This window comes from Phoenix dactylifera, chromosome 9, assembly GCF_009389715.1.
Source record: "Phoenix dactylifera cultivar Barhee BC4 chromosome 9, palm_55x_up_171113_PBpolish2nd_filt_p, whole genome shotgun sequence".
Lineage (NCBI taxonomy): Eukaryota > Viridiplantae > Streptophyta > Magnoliopsida > Arecales > Arecaceae > Phoenix > Phoenix dactylifera.
Genome location: NC_052400.1, coordinates 16,737,318 through 16,761,740, shown reverse-complemented (window position 1 = coordinate 16,761,740; position 24,423 = coordinate 16,737,318). Strand labels below are relative to the sequence as shown.

The 24,423-nt window shown below is 39.3% G+C and overlaps 3 protein-coding genes across 5 annotated transcripts; 2 read left to right on the top strand and 1 right to left on the bottom strand.

Annotated features, from left to right (window-relative positions):
• Nucleotides 1-642: 642 nt before the first annotated feature.
• LOC103701484 (protein DETOXIFICATION 49-like) lies at nucleotides 643-3,106 on the bottom strand. Its single transcript, XM_008783552.2, has 2 exons — nucleotides 2,900-3,106; nucleotides 643-2,187 (listed from the first exon to the last, which is right to left on the bottom strand). The coding sequence occupies exons 1-2, from the start codon at nucleotides 3,104-3,106 to the stop codon at nucleotides 769-771; spliced, it is 1,626 nt and encodes a 541-aa protein (XP_008781774.2). The 3' UTR covers nucleotides 643-768.
• Nucleotides 3,107-9,476: 6,370 nt separating this feature from the next.
• Nucleotides 9,477-16,405, top strand: LOC103718916 (cyclin-A1-4). 3 transcript variants are annotated; one of them, XM_008807964.4, is made up of 11 exons: nucleotides 9,477-10,122; nucleotides 12,449-12,812; nucleotides 13,014-13,147; nucleotides 14,407-14,499; nucleotides 14,579-14,712; nucleotides 14,801-14,876; nucleotides 14,953-15,029; nucleotides 15,117-15,150; nucleotides 15,260-15,409; nucleotides 15,646-15,780; nucleotides 15,868-16,405. In XM_008807964.4, the coding sequence occupies exons 1-11, from the start codon at nucleotides 9,910-9,912 to the stop codon at nucleotides 15,937-15,939; spliced, it is 1,482 nt and encodes a 493-aa protein (XP_008806186.2). In that variant the 5' UTR covers nucleotides 9,477-9,909; the 3' UTR covers nucleotides 15,940-16,405. The 3 variants fall into 3 exon arrangements, with proteins under 3 accessions (XP_008806186.2, XP_017701045.2, XP_008806262.2); XM_008808040.4 differs by having other exon boundaries at nucleotides 9,480-10,122; nucleotides 12,449-12,608; XM_017845556.3 differs by lacking the exon at nucleotides 14,407-14,499.
• A 1,572-nt stretch (nucleotides 16,406-17,977) lies between these two features.
• Nucleotides 17,978-22,636, top strand: LOC103719051 (probable 2-oxoglutarate-dependent dioxygenase ANS). Its single transcript, XM_008808152.4, has 3 exons — nucleotides 17,978-18,543; nucleotides 20,580-20,901; nucleotides 22,157-22,636. The coding sequence occupies exons 1-3, from the start codon at nucleotides 18,065-18,067 to the stop codon at nucleotides 22,403-22,405; spliced, it is 1,050 nt and encodes a 349-aa protein (XP_008806374.2). The 5' UTR covers nucleotides 17,978-18,064; the 3' UTR covers nucleotides 22,406-22,636.
• Nucleotides 22,637-24,423: the final 1,787 nt, after the last annotated feature.

Below are 24,423 nucleotides of genomic sequence, written 5' to 3'. Positions count from 1 at the left end.
GTTTGTGGAGCAATGACTGATGATTTATGGAAAACCTTCTACGTCCTTAATGTACCAATCTTTCGATGAAAACTTCCGAGATGGTAACCATCAATCAACTTTTTCTTTAAGACAAATGGTCTACAGCTAAAATGATTAAAGGTCCTGCTTGAACGCACACAGATGATTAAAGGTTTTCGTCCTTTTAAACTAATTTATTTCTAATTAGGCTGTTGCATCTGAGAATATACTGAAACAAGTAACGGGAATACACCACACAGATGCATATCTATACACCTTGTAGGATTATTTGTTGAAGTACATGGAGGCTCAAAAGCTCTGGTCTTCCCTTAAACAAAGATGAAAGCAATCCGCTCAAGCTTCTTGAGGGTCTTTTGAACCTTCATTAGTTGTCAGCCTTCTTATATCAGTTAAGCTTACAGAAGGGCTCAACTCCAGCACGGATTCTATGCAGTACATGCAGCATTGGAGAGTGCCTTGCAACTATGGAAGGCCACTATCAAAGGATGAACAGCTACTAAAGAAGAAAATCCATAAATATACTATAAGACGTGTTATTTGATGGCTATCCATCTTCTGATTCCCCTCGGTGTGCGGGCTGAACCGCTGACCCTGGCTGGCTCAGCTCATCCACTTCCAAAATTGTCTGTTGTGCTGCAAAAGTCTCGACCCTTCAACAGCAGCCAAAACTTCTTATGTTATGCCTTCTAATATCCTAATTTCCGAAACAACCACAAAGGGCTTCAACCATTTAATTAATAAACAGTCTCAAGGACCAACCATGCCCTTTAAGCACTCTTTCTCCTCATCCTTATTCACACTCTCATCTCCTTTCACCACTTCCCCAGCACTCGTTAGCTCTTCGGCCAGCTTTACTTGCTTGGCCCAGTTGGTCCTCACCAGCACCACCCCTAGCATCAGAGTGCATGAAGCCTGCGCTGCGAGCAACCCCAGCCAGAGTCCAACAAAGCCTAACCCCACCCAGAAGCCGAGAAACAAGGCCACTGGCAACCCCACCCCGTAGAAAGCACCCAAGTTCACTTGGGCCCCAACGTCAGCCCTTGCGCTCCCCCTCAGAGCACCACACATGGCCGTCTGAGGACAATTACCCAGCTCACACAGCCCAACTATAGGCAATGCTTTCGCCACCAGCTTCAGTACTCCAGTCCTCTCGGTGAACATCGCTCCCCACCACCCCCGAGCCCATATATTGAACGCCATTGCTGCTACACCAATGAAGGCTCCACATGCGGTACCCATGGTTGCAGCCCTCCTTGCCCTCCCTGGCTGCTCGGCCCCGAGCTCGTGAGCCACTCGAGTCGACACCCCATAGCTCAGAGATGAAGGGAAGACATAGACCAGGGCTGTCATCTGGATCAGTATCCCGATGGCTGAGACGGTTTCTTCAGGATTCCTCAGGAGACCACATAAGATGATCATGAACTCGTACCACCACCACTCCAAACATACTGAGATGCAACTTGGTATGGCTAGCGAGATGAAGGATCCCCATTCCTTGAAGCATTCCATGGACACTCTCGTCCAAGTTTTGCTGCATACCCCACTAAAATAAATGTAGCACACTAAAAGTAATATGATATTGAAGTTGGTCAGGACTACTGCAGTGGCTACACCTTTGATGCCTGTCTTGAGAACAATCACCAAGTAGTAGTTCAGTGGAATGTGGATCAAAGATGCAACGACCGCAGCGAACGCAACCGGATGAGTTACATTTTGTGTACGTAGGTAGATGCGGAGAGGATGGATGATGGATTGGGCTATAAGGTCTGGAAGAGAGTAGAGAAGATAGGTCCGGGCAACTTTAGTTATGGTCGGGTCCTGGCCTAAGCACAGGAGGATTTGGTCGGCATTCAGCCAAAGGAGGGAGATAGGTATGGAAATTAAGAGAAGGAAAGCAATAGTTCGGTGAAGCGTCAAGCTCAGGAGGCTCCATTTCTGTGCACCATATGCTTGGCCACATGTGGGTTCCATGCCCATAGCCAAGCCGGAGAAGATTGAGTAGCCCGTAATGTTGGCGAAACTAACAGAAAGCGCACCTGCTGCGAGCTCAACATGTCCAAGATGGCCCAAGAAGAGCATAGATATGAGGCTGCGGGCATAGTAGAGGAGGCCTGAGGCAGTTGCTGGTGCTGAGATTCTTGAGAGAGCAGGAATCTCTTCCACAATCTAAGCAACAAATAAATCAATTTTCAGAGCTATACATGAATTCCAACTATGAGGCATGAAGTTTTAATTGCATCATTGCTGAGCACTCAAACCATGTTAATTACAATATGAAATACTAAGGCCTACGTCCAATACTAAGAGCATAATATGATTAGCCAAAGGTATATATATCTTTTTTGATGGAAAGTGGCAAAAGTGAGAAACTTCCCCCAGTTTATTATAAAAGCATAAAAAAAATACAGTGATGACTTACAAGAGATTGAAGGTATATAAAAATCATTTTATGTACTAACTAATGAAAATGAAGGGAAACATTTTTGTAGTAATTTCATCTTGGTTAAATTTGATGAAGGCCAAGTGATATAATCTATCATCTTGGTTAAATTTGATCATGGCCAAGTGATAGATCTATCTTTTGTAAACTTTCTAGAATCGAGAGCAATCTCTTGTGAGGATGGTAGGTGTAACTAATTGGTCATGCATAATAATGGGCGCCTACTTGCAATGCAACTCTAAATATAGGTGTTCTACCCTTTGCTGCCAAAGTTGAGGGCGGACGCGGGAGTTGGTACGCCTGCGGGTGCGGGGAGGCAGATATCTTAAGAACAACGGAAGGAGGCGATGACGAAGCAGCTGCGGCATCAAATTTCTGAAGAGTTTCTGAAGCGGGTACACTACGCTCGGTATGAACTTTCTGCTACAAAAATTTTACCTCACGGAAGAAAGTGGAATCCTCCCGAGGAACCGTCTCTGATAGTTGATGATGAACTGAAGGAAGTTCCTCCTTTTCTTTCACCAAAGAAGAAAGCTTGTGATCACCATGGCAACTCTCATCACCTAACAGTGGCCTCGAGGCATTAAGATCAGCATCTCCTGCTCCATTGACCAGTGGGCAAGGATCGGCCTGTTGCACACCCATGGTCGCAGCGCCTTCTCTTTCTTTTTCTCTCCTCCTTGTTGCTTCTGTTTTTTATTTTCCTTCGTTTTTGAGGGAATTCTGTTCAACCGAATGCTGCTAGTGTAAGTGTTTTCGATGATCGAGGTTTTTTATAGCCAGCGAGGGGAAGATGAGTGGTCTTGGTCCGGAACGAGCAAAGTCTAGCTAACAGTAGTGAACTTAGGAAGTTCAAGACAAAGCCTTGAATGTAGTACTCATCGAACTAGATTTCTCTCTCTGTAGCAGCCACTGTGCTCTACAAGGGCTTAGGCTTAGGATCATTGAGAAGGGCAAGAGAGAGGACAACCGGCACAAACGACACCGGTTGAATGGTCCAAAGTCAGCACAGTAGGACAAAATGCTGGGGGGAAAATACAATCTTTGAGCAAGTGAGACGAAACAAAGGTGATATGGATTATTAGTTCGCAATACGATAACTTGGCTACGGTCACGAAGTGCGAGGCTTGCTATGTCGTGCATTGTGTCTGTTTTTTGTGGTACGAACAAGGGAGTTTTGTCCGGGGGTGGCTTTCTCTTGGCCTTATTTGGAGGTTTCGGTGGACGGTAGCGTAGGGCAGTGTAGGTTAAGAGGGTTGCGGTTTGGGATGCGCAAGAAAAGATCGTTTAGTCACCTTCGAATGGGTGGAGACCCTGGGGACTTTGCGTTGAACTTGTACGAGATATACCGTGAGTCATTTTGAATCTCCAAGGCCTCCATGGTGGTCATTGAGCTGCATTCGTGGATAACGTCTTTGCAGACTGATGGACAACCACTTCCACAAACATGATATAGAGTGCCTCGAGTTAAAAAAAATTTCTTTTGTCTGTAAGGGTCTTTAGGTACTCAATCATATTACTTCCAATTTACGTAACAGTACAGATACAACAAATCTCATATGCATTATGTCCATTATAATAATGATTTCTGATGGTTGTTCTGGCCATCATATAACATTATCCTTGATCTCACTCTCAGGGAAAAAACACCCCAAACGATGCATACCTATGCCTATGTACAAAAAGTTGTGAAAAAAAGAGTAGCTCAGAGTTGCTCAATTGTTGGTCCAAAACTGAGTTTGATTCACAACCGTTGCATAGCATAATTATAAGGATCCATGCAGGCGTGTGTCTAGTCTCATATTGGTTATTCACCGAATAAATTTTGGATACTTATACAGAATCAAGAAATCCAAATAATATCTTCCGACTAGTATTTTTGGATGAGGTCGTAGATTGTTACAAATGGTAACAAATCAGATCCAACCAATAATCTATGTAGACTAGGAGACACTGTAACACGAATCTATTGAGACTGACCATGGGCCAATCGTGGTGTTTATCATTAGATTTAAAATGATTAGAACTCTTAGTTTGACGAGGACGTTAGGATTTAAACGGAGAAGTATGTGAGGATCCGTGCGGGCATGTATTTAGTCACACATAGATTATTTGCCAATTAAGTAAATTTTGGAATGAGTTTGATATTTTTCCCTCTCTTTTTTTCTCTCTCTTGTTTTTAAGCGTTTTCCTTCCTCTCGGGATCATAAGGTTTTGTAGGCTACGAGACGTCCTCGTACTCAGGTGGTCAGCTTTGCACTTTTATCACCAAGAATGGCAGTGCGTCGGATTAGCCGTTAGTTAGCAGGTGGTGTCGGCAGCGAAGCTGGCTGAGGTGTCGATATCCGACTCGTCGCCTCGGCCAAAAGAGGAAGAACCGCCCCTCGTTCGCCTCGTTCTCTTTTCTCCTCGGAGGTCCGGTGCTTTGGATGGGGACCGGACATGCTTCTTGGTTACATCGCCCACCCTGTCCATTTGCTGTAACGAGCCGCACTCCACTTGAGATCCCCGAGTGACCCTCAGAAAATCCTTTAGAAAAATGTGGCACTGTGCTCCGAGGAGCAACCAACTACTCCGTTATCCATATCTCAAGAAGAGGGATGGAAGAGTTACAATCAGAGCACGAAGAGAGGGAGCAAATCGATCTAGAAGAGCATGTCACTTAGAGCTTATTTAGAAAATCTATTGGGTTGGAGTGATCACAATTTGAGTAAGCCCATACCAATCCAATAACTTTCCAGCCCAAATATTTCGGGAGAAACAAACAGGCAGGCAAATAGGCCCAAAGATAGAATTTAGGCTAAGGTTAGGATAGGTCTTTAAAAGAATATGGGTTAGATCCGATTCCTATAAAAAATTCAGTCCTATTCTACTAGATTTTTCAAACAGGCTCCTAGATGGCTCATTTTGTATTTCGCGTACGAGGTCATTTTTCGGCCTATGGTTGTGTGGCTAGGTTCTGGGTGGCCACAACTCTAATAAACATGCCAATCATCCTTGCTATTACCTTTGTTTCTTGAGAAATAAACTTATGGTTTTTATTTCCTAACAAATTCAGGTGGGTCTAGTCCTCCTCCTTCTCCTCCAGCTAAAAAAAAAACAACAAAAGAATAAAAAACCTATACAATTTGCATTTTATTTTGAGGATGTGGTTTAGTTGATCAATGAACTAAACATGTGGATCAGATTTAATGACTTCTCATGATTCATGTCAGTGCACAACAGCACAAGTCGGGGCAAAATGTCATTTTTACTTTTTGGAAAAGAATAGTCCTGATATGAAAAATGACCAAGAGAATATGGGAGTAGTTATAGTCCAAGATTACCAAAGACTGATGATTTTTTTATATTTTAAATTGATATAATTAGAAGATGGTAAAGATAGGTCTGGTCAGGAGGTTCAACAAGCAGGCAGAGGTACCAACATCTTAGCTGGTTATTAGAACCATTCTCTTTAAATGGGTGGTTTGATCATAGTTTTCTATAAAAAACAGGTGGGAGACATGACTCATAAATAAGCACCAATTGTTCTTTTTTTCTTTTTTGATTTTTCTCTGCTTTATAGATGACATCAGCTATCTAATAAAATTTTGAACACTGTGAAAATAAGTTTAACTAGTTGTTAGATGTATTCATAAAGTTCATGAACACCAAAGAATTTGTTGAATAGCTTAATTATTCACAAAAAAACTGCAAAATCATTGAAGAACGGAAAAGATAATGGCCAATCAAAAGACTCTAGAATTAATTTGTAGGACTTTTATTTGACTACCGTCAGAGATAGAATACTAATGCTTAACCATTTAACCCATTAAATTTGATTCAATCTATTATAGGCCAGATTAGATTACTTTTTTAATAAAATGATTCTGTAACATGTTCAAATCTGATTCGGCCTGATTGCCACCTTTGAATTGAGAGGTTATTTTATTTTCTCAAGGCTTGCTCAAAAGAGATGGCATAGCCGGGAGGGAAAGGGAGGAAATTAAGATGGAGACAGAAAAGTTGGGGTACTGAAATGAACATTTATGAAGGAATGCCCAATGCAGCAACATTTCATGAACTTAATAACCCACTAGAAAGTTGCACTCCAAAACTACACAATCACATAATTCCCCGCTGGTCAGAACTCTTTTTGTATGAACAATAACCTGCAATCTGAGGTAGGGGAGAAAAGCAAGATCAAAACATTCGAACCGATACGAGCAAACAGTTCCTAAGCAATGAGGTAACTACGAGAAAAACTTACGAAGTTCGCAGAATCACAAGCAGATTTACACAAACCTTCACTAATGCCCGAAGGAAAATTTACACTCACTTCTCCTTTTTACATACAATTCTCCTGCTATCTTCCCAGAGATCTGCAACATCTTTCTGAAAATACTTGAAACCAATATAAGAAGAATCATCTGGAATATGTGGCCGCCTTCTCCTTGGTGGTAAACTGCCCAAAGTCCACAGGTTCTCCTTTTTATTATATTTTTGCTCTAATTATTGTATTTTGCACCAACTCTCAATCTTGGATTCTTGGTGTCATTTATGCTGAGACCAATTGAATTGATAGAAGACCGTGTGGAAGATGTCTTCTGATGTTCTTTTTGGGTCCTCCCACTCTTTTAATTGGCGATTTTAATTCTATCACTTGGAGATATTAGAAAGTTTGCGGCCTTTTTATGTAACAATGTGGTAGCAGATTAGGGGTTCTCAGGTCCTTCTTTTACCTGGTGCAGTGCAATTACAGATTAGGAAGAGCCAAAATTTGGGAGAGAATAGATAGGGCAATGGCTACTCAAAGCTGGATCAATATCTATCCTAATGCTCATTGTTGCCGGGCTGACCCGAGCAACAGCACGGTCCCTACCGAGCGCGAGCGGGAAAGCGAACTATGTCCCCCACGAGGTATTGTCCGCTCTGGGGATCGTAGACCTCTGGGCACTTAGGCATGCGAGAAGAGCCACCCCGCACGGTTTTGTCCCACAAAAGGGCCTTCGTGAGGAAAGGCTTTGAGTCCTCCATTATAAGACACAGACCTTTCCGCTACTCGGTCGATGTGGAACTAAATTCGGAAACCCCTACAACACTCATGTCTCTGAGTCTCTCAGATGCCTAAAGTTGGCGCGGATCCTTGTCCTCTTCTGCTGCAAGCTCTGAGTTCATTTAATAGAAGACTAATATTAGCCTTTCAGATTTGAGAAAGTTTGGCATTCATATAAAAGAGTTGATGTAGCTAGGTTGGTTTGGACAAAGACATCACCACCACCCTACGTGACAGCCTTCTTGCTTCTTAAATCTACAAATGTAGAATTAAGAATTTGGACAAACGAAGCAGTAGTGATATCTCAAGAAAACTGACACGTTAGAGAAAGAGATACTGCAATCGCAAACACGTAGAAGCTAATGTCGTGGACTCTACGAACATGGTCATCATAAACAATTACAGCTCCTGCAGTAGTATAACAAAACACTTGGGCTCCAGCCTCCAAGAGGCCTTTTGGTTGCAAAATCTTGAGTTAAATGGTTGCGAGCAGGCGATACTAACTAACACGGCCTTTCCCATCGATCAGCACTCATGAAGCAGTGTTGTAATTGAACTAACTTTTCTCTCCTTACCTGATGGAACCACAATTGAATAACCTCTCTCTCCTCGTTTAATTCTAGGATTGAGCTCCCTTAAGGCCGTCATAGGAGTTCCACCATCTCATAATATCCTTGAGGCCGTCTTAAGAGAGCCAAATTTGAAGATGTTTTTCTCGTGGGAGGGTAGAAAGTGCTATGGAGACAGATTGGTGCATGATCTAAGGTGTGTTTAGGTACCGCTCTGACTCTGAAAATGAGGCTGCTGCAGTTCCTAATCTGATGATAGAAGGATGCAACCAAGCTTTGAGAGCAAGGCATGCAAGCGGTTACTAGACCAGGTGAACTGCCAACCACTAATAGTGAACAGTGAGGTCGTGGACTTGGACAAAACTTGACCAGACTTTGAAATCTGCTGATTGCCATGCTTTGCATGAGAGGCTTTTATTACATTAAAATAGGCTTCTGATCAAGCAAGTTAACCAACAACTTATGGCTATCAAACTACTATTTGAACACAAGCTACTCCAAGAGGTGAAATAATCTAGCATTATGTTCCTTCCAAATTTGCCAACAGAGAGCTAATGCCAGCTGATTCCAAGCCTTTGTTATCGGTCTACCAACTCTTTTCCTTCTTCAAGTGGTCCAGAAAGACGGTCGAGTTGCAGGATATCCTTTTTAACTCCAAGCGCAACATATGAGGAATTCCATTACCGGGGTGGCATGGGATGAACAAATGGCTACAAACTCAATGCTCCTGTCACAAACCAAGTAAAGTTGATCATGAGAGGATCTCTATCGAGTCGAACTCCTTTCCACATTTCGATTGCATAAGAAAAGCAAGACTTAAGTAAAAGAAAATCAAGTAAATTGCTTAAGATCACCGTGCTATTTTGCGTCTTCTCACATTATGTGAGATATCTAACTTAAGCGTTTCGACTGTAAAAGCTAATTGCATTCAGTGTGCTTATTTATCAACCATGTTTAAGTCATCTTTCTTAGGGATGCTATAATTAATTAGAATCATTAGCAAAACAGCCGACTAACTTGGTTGCCGGTAGTTCATTCTGCCTTAGGGTTTGATTAGATCCACAAATCTCATGAGAGCTCTCTAGAGTTCAAGCATGGCACATCTCTTAGGTAGCAAGCATTGATCCAAATTGGCCCCACCATGTTCCTCTTAGCTCTTCCCCTTCCAATCTACCAGCAAAAACATGGCTTTCAGATCCTCTTACCCAGCTCGAATTTAAAAGATCTATGATGCACCCCCCCCCCCAATCCCACGTCACCAACCATCAGTCCATCGCTCTGGTAGTGTATATATATGCTCGATTGCTCGGTTAAAGAGAAGCCTCTGCTCTCTCCCACCTCCGGTGACCACAAACTAGGAGATTCAAATCGCCGGGGCAGAGAGAGAGAGAGAGAGAGAGAGAGAGAGAGACTCGTGGCGAGCGCAAGCACGCTCCCTCCCTTGCTGAGATCGTCGCCTCGGACGGACGTTTGCGATCTTCCGAGAATTCAAATCCTCCCCCTTCCCTCCAATAAAAATAAAAAAATAAGACAGGTTAGGTAACCCCATCTCCTTGCGCCCGTCCTCTTATTCCGCTCCCCTTGTCCGCGAGAAAGAGAGAGAAACCCTTCTTGAATTCCCCAATCCTTCCTTCCTCCCATGCCGAGGAGCCTCTCATCCCCCTCGAAACCCTAACCATAACTCTCTTCTCCTTAGACATTTAGGGCTCGGCTAGGGTTTCTTTCTTCCCTTCTTGTCTGCTTCTCCTCGGCCTTCTTGCTTCATCTCTTACCAAGAACGGCCGTAGAGGAGCGAGGTCAGGTCGGGCCTTTTGGACTGGCATTTTAGGACTAGGGTTTCGGGGATGTCGAGCATGAACCTCCGCTCGTCGGTCTCTTCGTCATCGTCTGCCCCGGCTTCATCGGCGCTGGCGAAGAGGCCGGCGGTCGAAAATGCCGCCAAGGTCGCAGCAGCTGCCTCGGAGCAGGCCAAGAAGAGGGTCGCGCTCGGGAATATCACCAACCAGAGCAATGCGGGGCGGAACGCTTCTCGTCTGCTGGGAACGAAGGGGGTCCATGTGGGTAAAATTGGCGTCGGTTCTTTTGTGCTTTCCTTCTTCTTTGATGGCGTCGTGGATTCGAAAGATTGCTGTCATGAATAGAATCTGGATCTTTTACTCTGTCCTTTTTTATTTCTTTTATTTAAATTTGTTCTTGCTATGAGGTTTGAACTGATGTAAGTTTGAGTTATGTTGGATTCCTGATACATATGGATGTTTCTGAGAGTTCCTGCGTTTTCTTTGTTTTGAGTTTCTTTGAATCGGTGAGTACAAGTTAGAACTTAGCCTCCGACTCTCATGTTCATTCTCTGTAAAAACATGATGCCATATTAATATTTGGAGAGTGTTGTAGGTTTACATTTATAGCCTTTTTCTGGGGATTATAATATTATGCGGAGTCCTAGAAGTTATAAAAAATGACTTGTGTTTGATGGCTCAGAACAATCTGCTATTCTTATCCATGTATGTAAGTTTTGGCTATTAAATTATCCTTATAGAACTCTAAGCATATTAAAATATCATCGTTTGCCTATATCATTATACAATTGAGCCTCACTATACTTTTGAGAAGTAATTCTGCGTAGATGTTATACAAGTTGTTGCAATGAAGGCTTGAATTTTCAGGTCCTTTGACATGTTTTCTTGAAACCAAAGTTGCAAGAAGAATGAAAAGGATAGTTTTTCATAATAGAAAACAAATGATTATTTTGATAAAAAAACTATTTAGCTTAAGTTTGGGACATTTTGTGGATCTTCTTCATCCCTCAGCTTGTCTGACTTTGAGTTTTTTTGTTCCTTCTTACCATTCCTTTGTACTTGTCAATCTTGCAGCTCCTTTTCTCAGCATATGCCTTCCTCATGCCTTATTATGTTAACTTGAAGCATTGTCATCATGATTATTACTTAAAGTACCATTGGTGGACTCATTTTTGATGTACCATGAGTATTATATATCAGGAAAATTAGCCTATTCAAATTGTTTCTTGGTTAGCATTTTTGGATCTAGTACATTATCATATCTTCCAAAACTTGCTCCTTAAGGAAAATTTAGGTATCACAAAATTGAATTCTTCTCTGGGCTTTGATAAAGTCTCGAATTATCATGATACTACACCACAGCCTCAAGGATCAAATCTGTGCCATAATAGAGATGGAAGTAACATTGGGCAAGAGTATCCCTGGTAGCTGAATTTGTCAAATGTAAAATATTTTGAACTTGCGAAATGATAAGTATGTCAATATGCATTACAAACTTGTAAAAACATAACCGCTTTTGCAATGCATGCTCAGGCAATTGAATTGAATATAAAATTGAGTTGCAATCACTAAACACATATAGGGTAACCACATCTTGTAAAAGTCACCTTAATCTGAAATTTATAACTTAAAGCTGATGTTTTGTCGTATTACGTCTTCTTGAGCCTTTATTAGTATATTCAAGTAACTTTGTTTGCTATCAAAACTTTCCCTTAATATTTCTTTCTTTCTTCATCTTTTCTCTTACTTTTCTCCAATCCCTAACTAATATCATTGCATATTTTTGGCTCTTCTTTATTTGTTCAAATTTTGTTTCATCTAGTTCTTTCTGTTAATATGGTTAAAGAAGCCAGATTTTTCATTACAGTATTTACATTGCATATTCTTTATAAGAATTACATGGCGATTTGCCATTATGTTTATATTGGACTTATGCCCTTATCCAATTCATGTTAACATGTACTGCCACCTTCTTGGAGGTTCCTGATGCCAGAATTATTGCCTTTATCTTGATCTCATGGCTTAGCTATCCTGCTTCACTTTCTCCAATTCTGTGACTTTGAATAGACCCTTGCCTCCGCCAATTACCCACTTCTCTGACCATAAGCTATACCTCCATCGCTCACATTTATATCTAAATGTTGGTTCTACTGCTACATCACATGGAAACAAATGCTGAAGAATCTTCTCTTTTAGAACCATTGGGGTTTGAACCTGAAACAAGATACCTTGTCCTTTTATTTGGACATGGGACTTCATTTAGAACTGTCTTCATAGCCTATAAGGTTTCTATGCATTATGAAAAATGCACAACATTTTTTGTCTTAAAATTTTGTCACATATATTATGAGTCTGTTGAAATTTGAACTATTTTAAATTCTATATTGTCTTTGTGCTTTAGAAATGGTTTTGCTGGTTAGGGATTTGAACTTTTAGCTACATGTATAAAATCATTTGACTATGATGCTGTTTGTCTTATAGTCATGACAACCATGGCCAGACAGTTCAGGCGGTCTCTTTTCCTTGTTTCTTGAAAATGTTTCTTGTTAAATGTTTAATTCAATATTTATTTTTTAATTTTCATTAGAGGGGAAGCACAACAAGTTCATCATTGAATGTGAAAAAGGGATCTGTCCTATGTGTTCGTGATACAAACCTGCCTAGGAGCTCTGTGACTGCATCAGCTGCTACTATATCTAGCAAGGATGTTTCACTTCCACTACATCATGGGCCAACATCCACCACTGGTACCTGTCCTGAACCTTGCAGTATTGTCATATCTCCCAATCGCTCTGGAGGTTCTGTTTCTTCGGATGAAACTATGTCTACATGTGAGTCCATGAGAAGTCCAGACTTTGAGTATATAGACAATGGAGATTCTTCTGCAATTGCTTCTTTGGAGAGGCGGGCAATCAAGAATCTCCATATCTCTGACCATGCAAATGCAGCAGGTCTAGCTTTCTGAAAAATGCACCTCTTCCGTTAATTAGTTCCATGATGGGTGCTGACTTATAGCATTATAGGTTATTTGATCTCTCCTGTCTCTCACTTATGTTCTATGAGAGGATCTATGTTCTTGAACCTTGTAAAGTTCTATTGTGTTCGATTATTATGCATTCCCAATGTGAACTAAATTAGCTCTATTTTTTCAGGATCTGTATGGAAGAGGGATGATCCTGTGCTGATGGAAACAGATGATATTTTTGATGTTGACAACAATCACAAGGATCCACAGTTGTGTGCAACACTTGCACCTGATATATACAAGCATCTACGCACAGCAGAGGTGACATTTTTCTCCTTGTGGATATTTCCTGTTCTTTTTGTTTATTGGTTATTGGGACACTTTCTTTTGCCATTTTGGTCAGCGGGTTGCCAATTTCTTGATGTGCTGTATAGCTGTAATATATTTTGCTACTGAGGAAGTCTTGTCAGGAAAGGAATACCTTAATGCTCTTTTTTATAAGTTCTAGGTGCACAACATTAATACTATGTATTCTGGCTTACATTAGCAATTGTAATTTTGAGTTTTATAATTTCTTTTGTAACTTATTTTTCTGTTAAATCTGACTAAATTCACTAATATTCTCATTCTACCTGTGCATATTCATGGATTCATCATGTGATCCGTAAATTACTATGTGAATGTTGTGCGAGACATCCACTGGTATTGAATACTAAAATAAAGCAATTCTTAAGTATATCCCTGTCAAACCTCTCCAGTTCTATTTATTACTCTGTTGCTGGTCACAGTTTTTTAGTAGCAATTTCGTGCTATATTTTTACTGTTCTTTCATCATATAATAATCTTCTGTGTCTGGAAGATTTCACTGCAGTGAATACGCTTAGAGAAGTAACGTCCACAAACATGTCATGGGTTTGAGTTCCTCATGGTGGTGGTCCAGTGAGGGACAACTGGGAGAGATCCGGTTTAAGTTTCTTTATACATGGGAACATTCATACGTGCATAAGTGATTTGTTGAAGTCAGAATTTTCTGAAGAGTACAGAAATAATTATTAACTGATAAAAATTGAATCTTCTAGCTGATACGTTTACATGTTGAGAGGTCTCTAAGTTATTCAAATTTACAAGGTTACTGCATAGCTTGGATAATATAGAGTGTCTTGTTATAGAATTTCTCGCCTTAGAACATTCATGTGAGATTGTGTGGCTCAGTTCCTTGTTGTTTATTGCTTTTTGTAAACCTCTCCGTATTTTAAATTCTTTTTCTAGCGGGTGATACGGGTTTGAAACATGGAAACAACTTTTTTGCATGTGAGGGTAAGGCTGCGTTCATCTGACCCTCTCTAAATTTAGTAAAAGCAGTAATGTATTCATATAAACATGTCAGCCATCTGGATGAACACTTGCTTGCTTTTGCTTTTATCTGAATCTCTGGATTTGCTTTTATTCCTAACATCCCGATTGATCTACTAGAAAGTAGTAAACTTTCTCTGCTTTTGACTTGATTTCTCATCCCCCTTATTGTTATCTATTGTGTTTTTCTTTTTCTTCTTCTTTTTTTTTTTTTTTTGCTCTGGCAGACTGAAAAAAGGCCTGCTACTGACTTCATGGAAAGGATTCAGAAAGACATAAATGCAAGCATGCGTGCTATCCTAGTAGATTGGCTTGTAGAAGTAAATCTATTTTCAATAACTGATTTTGAATGCCTTAAGTCTTTTAGTGATTAAATCACTTATCTTCATTCAATTTTAGGTTGCAGAGGAATACCGTCTTGTACCTGATACATTATACTTGACTGTTAATTACATCGATCGGTACCTTTCTGGCAATGAGATGAATCGCCAACGATTGCAACTACTTGGTGTTGTTTGCATGTTTATTGCTGCGTAAGACCTACTTCTAGATATAATCATGAATGTAATCTTTTGCATGCATTATTCTTAACTATCAATAAGGTGATGTTGATCTTCGCAGAAAATATGAAGAGATATGTGCCCCACAAGTGGAAGAATTTTGCTACATAACCGACAATACGTACTTCAAGGATGAGGTCAGGCTTTCTTTCAAAACTGGCCTACATTTTGGCAGCTGTGCTTGTACTTTCTTCTTAATGTCTCTCTGTGTAGGTTTTACAAATGGAAGCTGCTGTCTTGAAGTACTTGAAGTTTGAAATGACAGCTCCAACAGCCAAGTGTTTCTTGAGGTACTATAACTATGCTTTATTCATCAGTGTGCATATATTTTGCAAAATCATGTGTTGAGCTTATGATATTCTTATTATTCACTCAAGGAGATTTGTCCGTGCTGCTCAAGGATGTGATGAGGTACCTTTATCTTCATTATTTCCATCAGAGATTCAGAGGTACTCTTTATTCCTAGTTGTGCAAGCTTTTTCATCCTTTTTGCTTTTCTCTTTCTTTCTTTCTTTTCCAGGTTCCACTGTTGCAGCTTGAGTTCCTTGCCAACTATGTTGCAGAGCTATCACTTCTCGAGTACAATATGCTTTGTTATTCTCCATCCCTAATTGCTGCTTCTGCAATATTCTTGGCAAAGTTCATACTGCAGCCGATGAAGAAACCTTGGGTACATGCCTTTCGAATTTAGATTGCAATTATGATATCTGAGGAAATAATTAGCTAAGTTAAAACTCTCTCATTTAGAGAAAATCGCAGATCACATGGTTCATCTTGTTGGCAAAATAAAAATTATCCTACATTTGAAATGTAGATGTAGAACCAACTACATATGCAGCAAGATCACATTCTGTAGTATAGATCTAATGTCTTGTTTATCTTTTCACTTTCATGTTGATATTGCAGAATGCCACACTTGGTCATTACACATTATATAAGCCATCTGAACTCTGTGATTGCGTAAAGGCTTTGCATCAACTTTTCCATAGTAGTCCTGGCAGCAGCCTACCTGCAATAAGAGAGAAGTACAGTCAGCACAAGGTAAGTCAACTTTTTAAGCTGCTGTCATTTTGTTGTGCAAATAATCTATTTTGAATGATTGCTAGTTACGCCTTGTAATTTTCTCAGTACAAGTTTGTGGCCAAGAAATACTGCCCTCCTTCAATACCATCTGAATTCTTCCAAGATCCAGTCAACTAGAGGTCCTTTGTGCGGCATCAGATCCAATTCTTTGTTGGAGTATTCTGCCTCATGAGTTAACTGCTGATTGAGATCGTTCAACTGGCAGAGGCTGAAGTATCCTATGTTGTGAGCATTGCTTATGCTTCAGTTACGTGCTCACTGATCAGTGGGCTTTTCTGTTTGTATATTTCATCTTGCAGTCTTTTTCTTTCTTTTCAATAATTTTATGATGGTGGTTTTGCGAAATCTCAGCTCTAGATGTGTATTTGCGTTTTGACTTGCGATGTGTCACGGAAGTGACATCTTCATGTACATGCGATCTTGTGCTAGATTATAAACCAGAAGCATGCTAAAACTAAGTCATGTTCTAGTCTGGGAAAGCATATGCTACACCGCAAGTCCTTTGTTGGTTGATGGCGCAAACTTTTGTATGCAGGTGCTCCCTTTGTTGTCTTCCAGTTGTCATGGTTTCTATTTTGACAAATTATTGTCTCTCTGATGCCAGATTAAAATCATTGCAAGGCTGTGATAAAGGTTGGCTTGACTGCCTTTGTTGACAACTTATGTTTCATGTGTTGTTAATAAGAGGTTTGCTGAAATTGCCTAGTATGTCTCTTCAAATTCATGGAACAAGACAGACGAGATACCTTGTATCTTTTGATCTATTTGCACAACTATACTTGTTAGAATCCTGTATAAAACTAGGGTTGATAAAATTTGAATTTCAAACATTTGGTGAATGGCCCCTTGGTCTTACCAACATTTGTGTACTTTGACCATGATGAAAATGAAGAGTGCCAACTGGCTTTATTGGTAAAGTCATTATATGTTAAATTCCAGTCATTTGGGTTCAAATTCTAGACTCGGATTTGCCTAGGCTTCCCCTGTTTTAGTTCTCAAGAAATGTTCATGATGAAAATGGAGAGGTAATCCAATATTGTATACACAATTTGGTAGGTATTTTCATAGATGACATTGTTAAATTATTTGAAACTCCTCCCTAGTCTTGTTTTCCTAAAGTAAATGAGAAATAAATCAACTAACAACAATGCAAGGAGATGCTCTTGGGACACTAACTTTGAAAATTTTCACCTCAGTTTGGGGGGAGAGGTTTTTTTTTTTTTTTTTTGATACAACGGGGGAGAGATGTTTTAAAAGCAATAACTTTTTCTTTCAAATGCTGTTTTTTTCAGCAAAATTATTTTCACGATACGTCTTTAGAATTTTAAGTTGGCTAGAAATCATGTGATTTTAGAGAATTAATTTACCTTATATGTTCTTAAATCCGTTGATCTAAGAGTAGTTGATATGGTTATGGACATTCATTAAATATAATGTCTTAGAGGAAATGTTAGATGTTACATGTAATTTCATTGCTTAGTTCTCCACACTAATATGAAAATTGGTGATTGGTTGAACTGATCTAGTATAAATTTCTAATTGCAACATCAGTTTGGTAAACTAACCGATGATATGATAGGTGATCAGTTGCAGTACTCTCATAGAGATGATAGTTGAATGGATTTTTTTGAGTATGTGACTTGTTTCGAAATTTAATAAGACCAATCTAGCAAAATCTTATAGTAATTAGGTAGGGTTTAGATTTAAAATTAAAACCTTGTAAGGCTTAGATAGAGATTTGGATTTGACTTTTGGGTATCCACTGGCCGAATGTAATTATATATGATATATAATTGTTGTTATTGTCATTATTAATTATTGTTATTAAAATAGCAGGGATATGAAAAATAATTATCATTTGTTCGGCCATTGTTAATAGGACAAAATAATATCTTCTGATTATTTATAAGATAACACATCTGTTTATCTGATATAAATATTTCAGTTTATTTTCTAAAAAAGTATTATTATATTTTTGTAAGTTATCATGATCGTTTATAGTAGAATAACAGTTTTTTAAAAAACAAAGGAGGCAGAATAACAGTTAAATACCACAAACCTATTGACCCAACGCGAAAGTTAAAATAATAAATTCTCATCCGTTGATATGATAGGAGATCATCCATCAAGTGCACCCTTGGCTTGTATCAGTTGCTCGAGCTCTAAGCTTCTTGTATAGCCTTCACACCCAACTGGCGTGAACGCTTCCCGTCTTCCTCTCTCGCTCACAAACCACGACTCCATGGAAGCGGCTGGCGCCATCGGCATCCCCCAACGGGTACAGGCCCTCTCGGAGGCTGGCCTCTCTCACCTCCCGCCCCAATACGTCCAGCCCCCCGACCTCCGGCCGGATCCCTGCCGCCGAGAGGCTGCGTCCCCCGGCGGCGTCCCCGTCGTCGACCTCGACCCCTCCGTGGACCCCCTCCCGGAGCTCCGTGGCGCGTGCGCGGAGTGGGGCGCCTTTCAGGTGGTGAACCACGGCGTCCCCGCGCGGTTGCTGGAGGAGATGAAGGCCGCTGGCCTCGGCTTCTTCCGCTCCCCCATGGAGACGAAGCTCCAGTACGCGTGCGACCCCGGGGCGGCTGCGTCCGAGGGATACGGTAGCCGTATGCTCGCCAAGGATGACGGGGTGCTCGATTGGAGGGATTATTTGGACCACCACACGCTCCCGGAGCCCCGCCGCAACCCTAGCCGGTGGCCAGACTTTCCTAACAATTACAGGTGGTAAAAAATTTCCAATAGTTTTCTTTTATTTGCTGGTTGATTTGTGTAGATCTAATGGTAGATACTAGATTGGAATGGCCAAGTTCACATCTTTCTGCGTAAAATGGCCATGGAATTGAGATCATATTGTAGTAGTTCTCAATTTTGTTGGGTCTTATTGATCCTAATAAGAGATGAAAGATAGTCATTATTTCAAATCTTAGTTTGCCCATATATGTTATGGTTCTAGCGTGATTACTAATTAGTCTAGGCCAGGTAGAACTTGGTTATGCTCATCGGTTTTCCAATCTATATGTTGATCTTTTCCAGCTCTAGAAGGAAAGCTTCTTTTTTGGAAAAAAAAATCAGAGGGATGGCACGTCTAACATGAATTGTCTATGTATAACTTGAGTCATATCAAAAATGACTTTCATCAAATTGTGGTTTGTACACTTTCTTTATTTTGCCCAGCCGAAGACACCCTGAGCTTCTTACTAATATTTAGGAAGATTTACTATGACGTATGCTATTTGTAGATAATATGATAAGAGAAAATGTTAAATTTTGAATTGGAATTATGAAGAAAAGGTGACGAGAGGCAGGCATATTAGTAGAAAAATGAAACAAAGGATTTGCAATATGATTTTAGGAGGAAACAGAGATGACTATAAAACTGGCGCTATTGGTTCCAATTTCTTCAATCTATTATACAATAAAACGGAGAATTAATGAAGAGATTCTTAATAGAGTTGGATCTGAGTGGACGAAGTGCATAAGCACTTTTGAGGTGCTGTGTAACCCATGCATGTCCGAGCAACTTAAGAGGAAAAGTAATAAAAGGGCAATACATTTGTAATATCACAACTTAAAGAATGGTAGGGGATAAAAGAGGGTCTGATCAAACAAGATGGGTAACGCATGAATAAGAATGTTAAATGAATGCAGTATGACTAGAGATGATGTAGGTAGGAACAAAATAATAGATGATGCGTAGGAGTTGCATTTTAGAACTGACTAAAATGATTTGTACATATAAATTAAGATTCATTCTGAATTGAAAATCAAGCCTGTGTGGATCAAGAAAAGGGCTTCATATGTATTGTAACTGTCAAATTTTTAGCTCTTATTACCTACCACCTGTGCTATTTTTAATCTCCTATTGTGACACCTAACAATGCACAAGTGATGGCAAATAGGAACTCAAATTTGGACCTTGGATGTCCCATGACACTTCTTTCCAATCCAAAGAACCAATTGTTAAGTTGGGTTGCATTGACAGTGATTTAAGAAGGCCAATTCAGGACAGGTGCTCCAGTATATCTCGAAGGGTCAAGAAAGAAAAGGGGAAGATCTAAGTTAACATGGATAGACACAGTGAAGAAGCATTTGGAGACAGCTGGTGTTAATAGTGGTGGTACATTCATAGAATGATTCTTGAATGAGGATTTATGAAGCCAGCTCAAAATAGTTTGGAGATCGCATATCTTGGCTATTAATCACATAGCTTTAGGTATAGGACAACTTGATGTATAGACAAGAAATCCACGAAATATTTGATTTTTGTTTTAGGCATTTTAGACATTATAAATCAAACCGAATGTTAATAGATTTCATTTTGCAACTTCAATTGTTGAATTTTACTATGGGTGTAAAGCCTTTTTTTTTTTCACCCCCATGTATTATAGTTGCACCTACCCATCATCCACACATCCACACGCCGTCCCACCTTTCCATGTACATAGCGCTATCTCACCTTACATCATTAAAACTTTGGATTCTCCATCACAAACTTTGTAATTTGTTGGTTTTTTTCTCTTGATATGTACTCTTTCACGTAAAATCATGTATGTCTGGTAAAATCATAGTCCCTCAGGCCACAAGTGATGGCCATCTAGATCTTATAATTCTTCTGCCACCTGTATTATCATGGTGTGATACTCTCAGCATGTGGACTCCTATAAGTGGGCACAGAAAATATCAAGCATGTCTTTCCATCTCAAGTGTTTGCTAGTTCCTTATAAGATTTATGAAGTTTGTCTGTTCGATGTGCGCAGGGATATTGTGGTGGAATATAGCAACAATATGAAAGAGCTTGCTCAGAAGTTGTTACGTATTATCTCCGAAAGTCTTGGCTTACCAACTTCATATTTTGAAGAGACAGTTGGAGAAGTTTACCAGAACATAACTATCAGCTACTACTCCCCTTGTCCGCAACCAGATCTTGCTCTTGGTTTGCAAGCCCATTCTGATATGGGTGCCATAACTCTTCTAGTACAAGATGATGTGGGTGGTCTAGAAGTTTTGAAAGATGGGGAATGGATACCTGTACGACCATTATCCAATGCAATCATTGTCATCTTAGCTGATCAAACAGAGGTATTGATTCCTGTCTGTTTAATTCTTTTTGATTAGATGCTATTCTCTAGTCATTGACTAGAAAAAAATGGCTTTAAGATCCACCACAGCTGAATTTAACTGCTAGATTGGATTCTTAGACTACTTTGTCACTGGGGTGCTTACGAGCATCAGTTGCAACTTAACCAATTATGACTTGGCTCATTACTTAATATGCAATCTAGCTTCCTCTAAATAAATTTATGTGTTATTATTAGTTTTGAAGATGATAATCAATAGAGTAACAAGAATATTGTTTTGAGAAACTGATCAACAAAATCCCAAGTGTTTTATGGTCGTTTCTAGTGACTACAATGCAGTATGGTAGCTGCTGCAAGATTTGAGTATTGTTAAACATTTAACAAGCTGGAGCTACATGAACTCTGGAATGTTGGAATTTAAATGACTTTAGGATGAGTTGTCAAACACTTCATCAGAGATGAATAAGTGGATTGCTCTGTGATGATGATGCATATGCCAAAAGAAGGGCACGTACTTTTGTTTTCTTACTGCCAGTAGTAATGGATTTCTGCTGCTGCTGCTGCCGCCGCCGCCGCCACTGCCATATTCCTTTTAATGATGTACTATGTGTGCTGAATTTTCAGCTCATTGCTATATATGAGTCTATTCATTAACTAAAACTTTATGGCTGCTGCATAGGGGTTCTGCATTTCTTGGCAAAGTAATGAATGGCCGTTGGTGCTCCTTAGATTTTCCAATTTGGCAGCTATATATTACCTGGGAATATTCGAACTTTGGAGGCCAACTCTATAAGGCATTATTTAATTTAGCAATCTGACAAGCATCTCTTGGTGTAGATTATAACCTACACTGTCATCTGCCAATACAGAGGAGTTAACCTGATCAAGACCCTCTAGACTTGTTTGAAAAATGCATCTACAATGACGGTTTTGCTGCAATATTTGTCATATGATGGTATTTAATATAATATATGAAAAATATAATTGAATGTTTGCATTGTTCCTGCTGATGCAGCAATAAATCTGCCAGTAATTTCTATATTTCACAAATCATTACATGATAATTAGAATGGTTAGATTGTGTTATTAATTTGCAAAGTATCTTAAGAAACTCTACTAATTTTGTTTGGTGGGAATGGAAATTATGGTTCCTCTGAATTTGATGGTCTTCTTTATTCTTTCATATGATTTATAAGGATCATACTGAATAATACTTTCTTTTACATGAATCCTAATTTTTTTTGAACCTTGTGCAGATCATAAGCAATGGTTTATTTAAGAGTTCCATACATCGTGCTGTTGTCAATGCCCATCGTGCCCGGTTATCTGTTGCCACGTTCTATGACCCATCAAAAACTAGGAGAATATCGCCTGCTCCTCAACTTGTCACCGAGAGCTGCCCACTCAAGTATCAGGGGGTTTTCTATGGAGATTATGTTTCATCGTGGTATAGCAAAGGTCCTGAAGGCAAGCGCAACATTGACGCCCTTCTGATTCACCACTAGAAGATACCTGCTCTGTCCTTGCTTCACGAATTCATTAGTTGATCAGGTTCGATCGCATTGTCTCAGGAACCTACCCCTACAGGTTGCCAGTTTGGTGGGAAACCTCTGAGTCCTGGAATTTAATGTAATCCAACTTAGGCCTTTAAAGTTGTAAGAGGGCTTTTGGTATATTTCAAAAATAAAAGTAAAGCCATATTTCATTCAATTCAAAATAAATTATATTATCTGGTATGATGGAATAATTTATTTTGGAGTAAGAAGAGTTAGAAGTCAAGCTCTGATCATGTATTTTGGAGTAATTTATCTTGTATCCTGATTAATTTAATGGTTGCATAACAATTCACTTGTAAATCATAAAAGATTTACACAACAATTCACTTGTAGAGGCATGTGGCTTAAGTTCATGAAATATATGACTGATATCATTTCTAGCTCTTCTTTATAACGAACCTAGCATGCCTCTCTTGAATATAAATGCACAAGGCTTTAATCTGATCTCATCTCTAAAATGAAAACTTGGTGTCATCTTCCAAAAGGGATCATGGATGGTACTGGTTTTGATAGAGGTCCTTCTGTATTTACCAGAAGGATCAAGGTGGAACCATGAGTTATTGCTGTTCCAAAAAAAGAGAAGGTAAGAGAAAAGGCAAACCTAACTTACATCATCTGGGGGCCAAGCTTTGGCAGCATGGATGATAGATTGAGAAGCGTAACAAAAAGTGCAAAGGAAAATTCTAGGAACAACAACAAAGAATCCTTTATGCATCGTCAGCATGGGATGATAAACTTCTAGAAAATATTCTAGAGTTAAGCTTGGAGAATGGAGAGAAGTGAGATTCAAGATTACCAAAATAAAATTGACAACATTGTTTACTGACTGGTTCTTCTACGGCGTCGGTATCTCTATATAATATGACTTGAGAACAATGAATTACGTGCTTTAATCTTCATGAAATGAGAAAAAAAAAAAAAGGAAGAAGAAGAACTGGAGATTCCCACGTAAAACCAAATTAAGGTGTAAACTTTTGGGGCGATGGAAGCAAGCTCGGCGATCAAGTGAATCTTGAAAGGTTTGCGCTCCAAATTTCTTTTGTGAAAATCCGATAATGGGCATGGTCCGTCATCCATGTAGTCCACATGCTTCAGAGTCCCTACCATCCCAATGAGGAGGTCTACTCCTTCACACAGATGTTACTCTATCAAATATTGCAATGATGTGATGATGCTCTCGGTTACCGCATGATTTATGCTTGTCAAGGTATCAGTGGAGAGCATGAGCCGTGTATGTTGAATTTAATAAGATCCATTGTCGTCCACTTTTTTCTGAGCCGAAGAATAACCCTAGAAAATGTTCGAACATTGGATCAAATTGGTATAAAAGAGTGGGAAAAAACAAAACAAAGGACAAGAAGATAATTGGTGTCGGCTAACAGAGTAACTTGAAAGTTCCCTAGTCCCATAGAAGAAGATAAAGCCGGAATCTATAATAGAAGTGATAGGGGATAGAATAATATTCATCACGTTAATTTATTTGGATATTAATATTCGTATCTGTATCCATATCTATCAAAAAACATAAATATAAATATGAATAGACAACTACATGATCCGAATATCTGATTTTATTTGCAGCCTTATTTAATTTATATAGCATTCATAAATTTTTAATAGAAATATATAATCACGTTAATTTGATTTATCATCCATCTAGTGATATCTTTGATTTTGTGGTCATAAAATTTCATTATATGACTTATATCTATATTTATATTCATATTTTCCGTATTTGATTTATACTCATATCCATTTAAAAAATATATTAATATTATTTTTTATATTCGACTAATATTTATATCTGTATCTATATTTATTAAATAAAATAGATATGAATATAGATTTACTAATATCCTATCTAATTTCAGCCTACTTGGATATGCGAAACGATGTGTGCTTAAGCCATTGGTTGTTTTTGGAGGGGCATGAACTATTGGATTGGAGGAGTAAATGCAACCACATAT

What these genes read in the sequence shown, in the direction of transcription:
- LOC103701484 (XM_008783552.2), bottom strand. Translation starts at nt 3,106, where the DNA reads ATGGGTGTGCAACAGGCCGATCCTTGCCCACTGGTCAATGGAGCAGGA. An exon ending in ATTCCACTTTCTTCCGTGAG is followed by an intron (nt 2,188 to 2,899) that starts GTAAAATTTTTG and finishes TTTGTTGCTTAG; the next exon opens with ATTGTGGAAGAGATTCCTGC.
- LOC103718916 (XM_008807964.4), top strand. Translation starts at nt 9,910, where the DNA reads ATGTCGAGCATGAACCTCCGCTCGTCGGTCTCTTCGTCATCGTCTGCC. An exon ending in ATACGTACTTCAAGGATGAG is followed by an intron (nt 14,877 to 14,952) that starts GTCAGGCTTTCT and finishes CTCTCTGTGTAG; the next exon opens with GTTTTACAAATGGAAGCTGC. An exon ending in CTGCTCAAGGATGTGATGAG is followed by an intron (nt 15,151 to 15,259) that starts GTACCTTTATCT and finishes TTTCTTTTCCAG; the next exon opens with GTTCCACTGTTGCAGCTTGA.
- LOC103719051 (XM_008808152.4), top strand. Translation starts at nt 18,065, where the DNA reads ATGGAAGCGGCTGGCGCCATCGGCATCCCCCAACGGGTACAGGCCCTC. An exon ending in GACTTTCCTAACAATTACAG is followed by an intron (nt 18,544 to 20,579) that starts GTGGTAAAAAAT and finishes CGATGTGCGCAG; the next exon opens with GGATATTGTGGTGGAATATA. An exon ending in TCTTAGCTGATCAAACAGAG is followed by an intron (nt 20,902 to 22,156) that starts GTATTGATTCCT and finishes AACCTTGTGCAG; the next exon opens with ATCATAAGCAATGGTTTATT.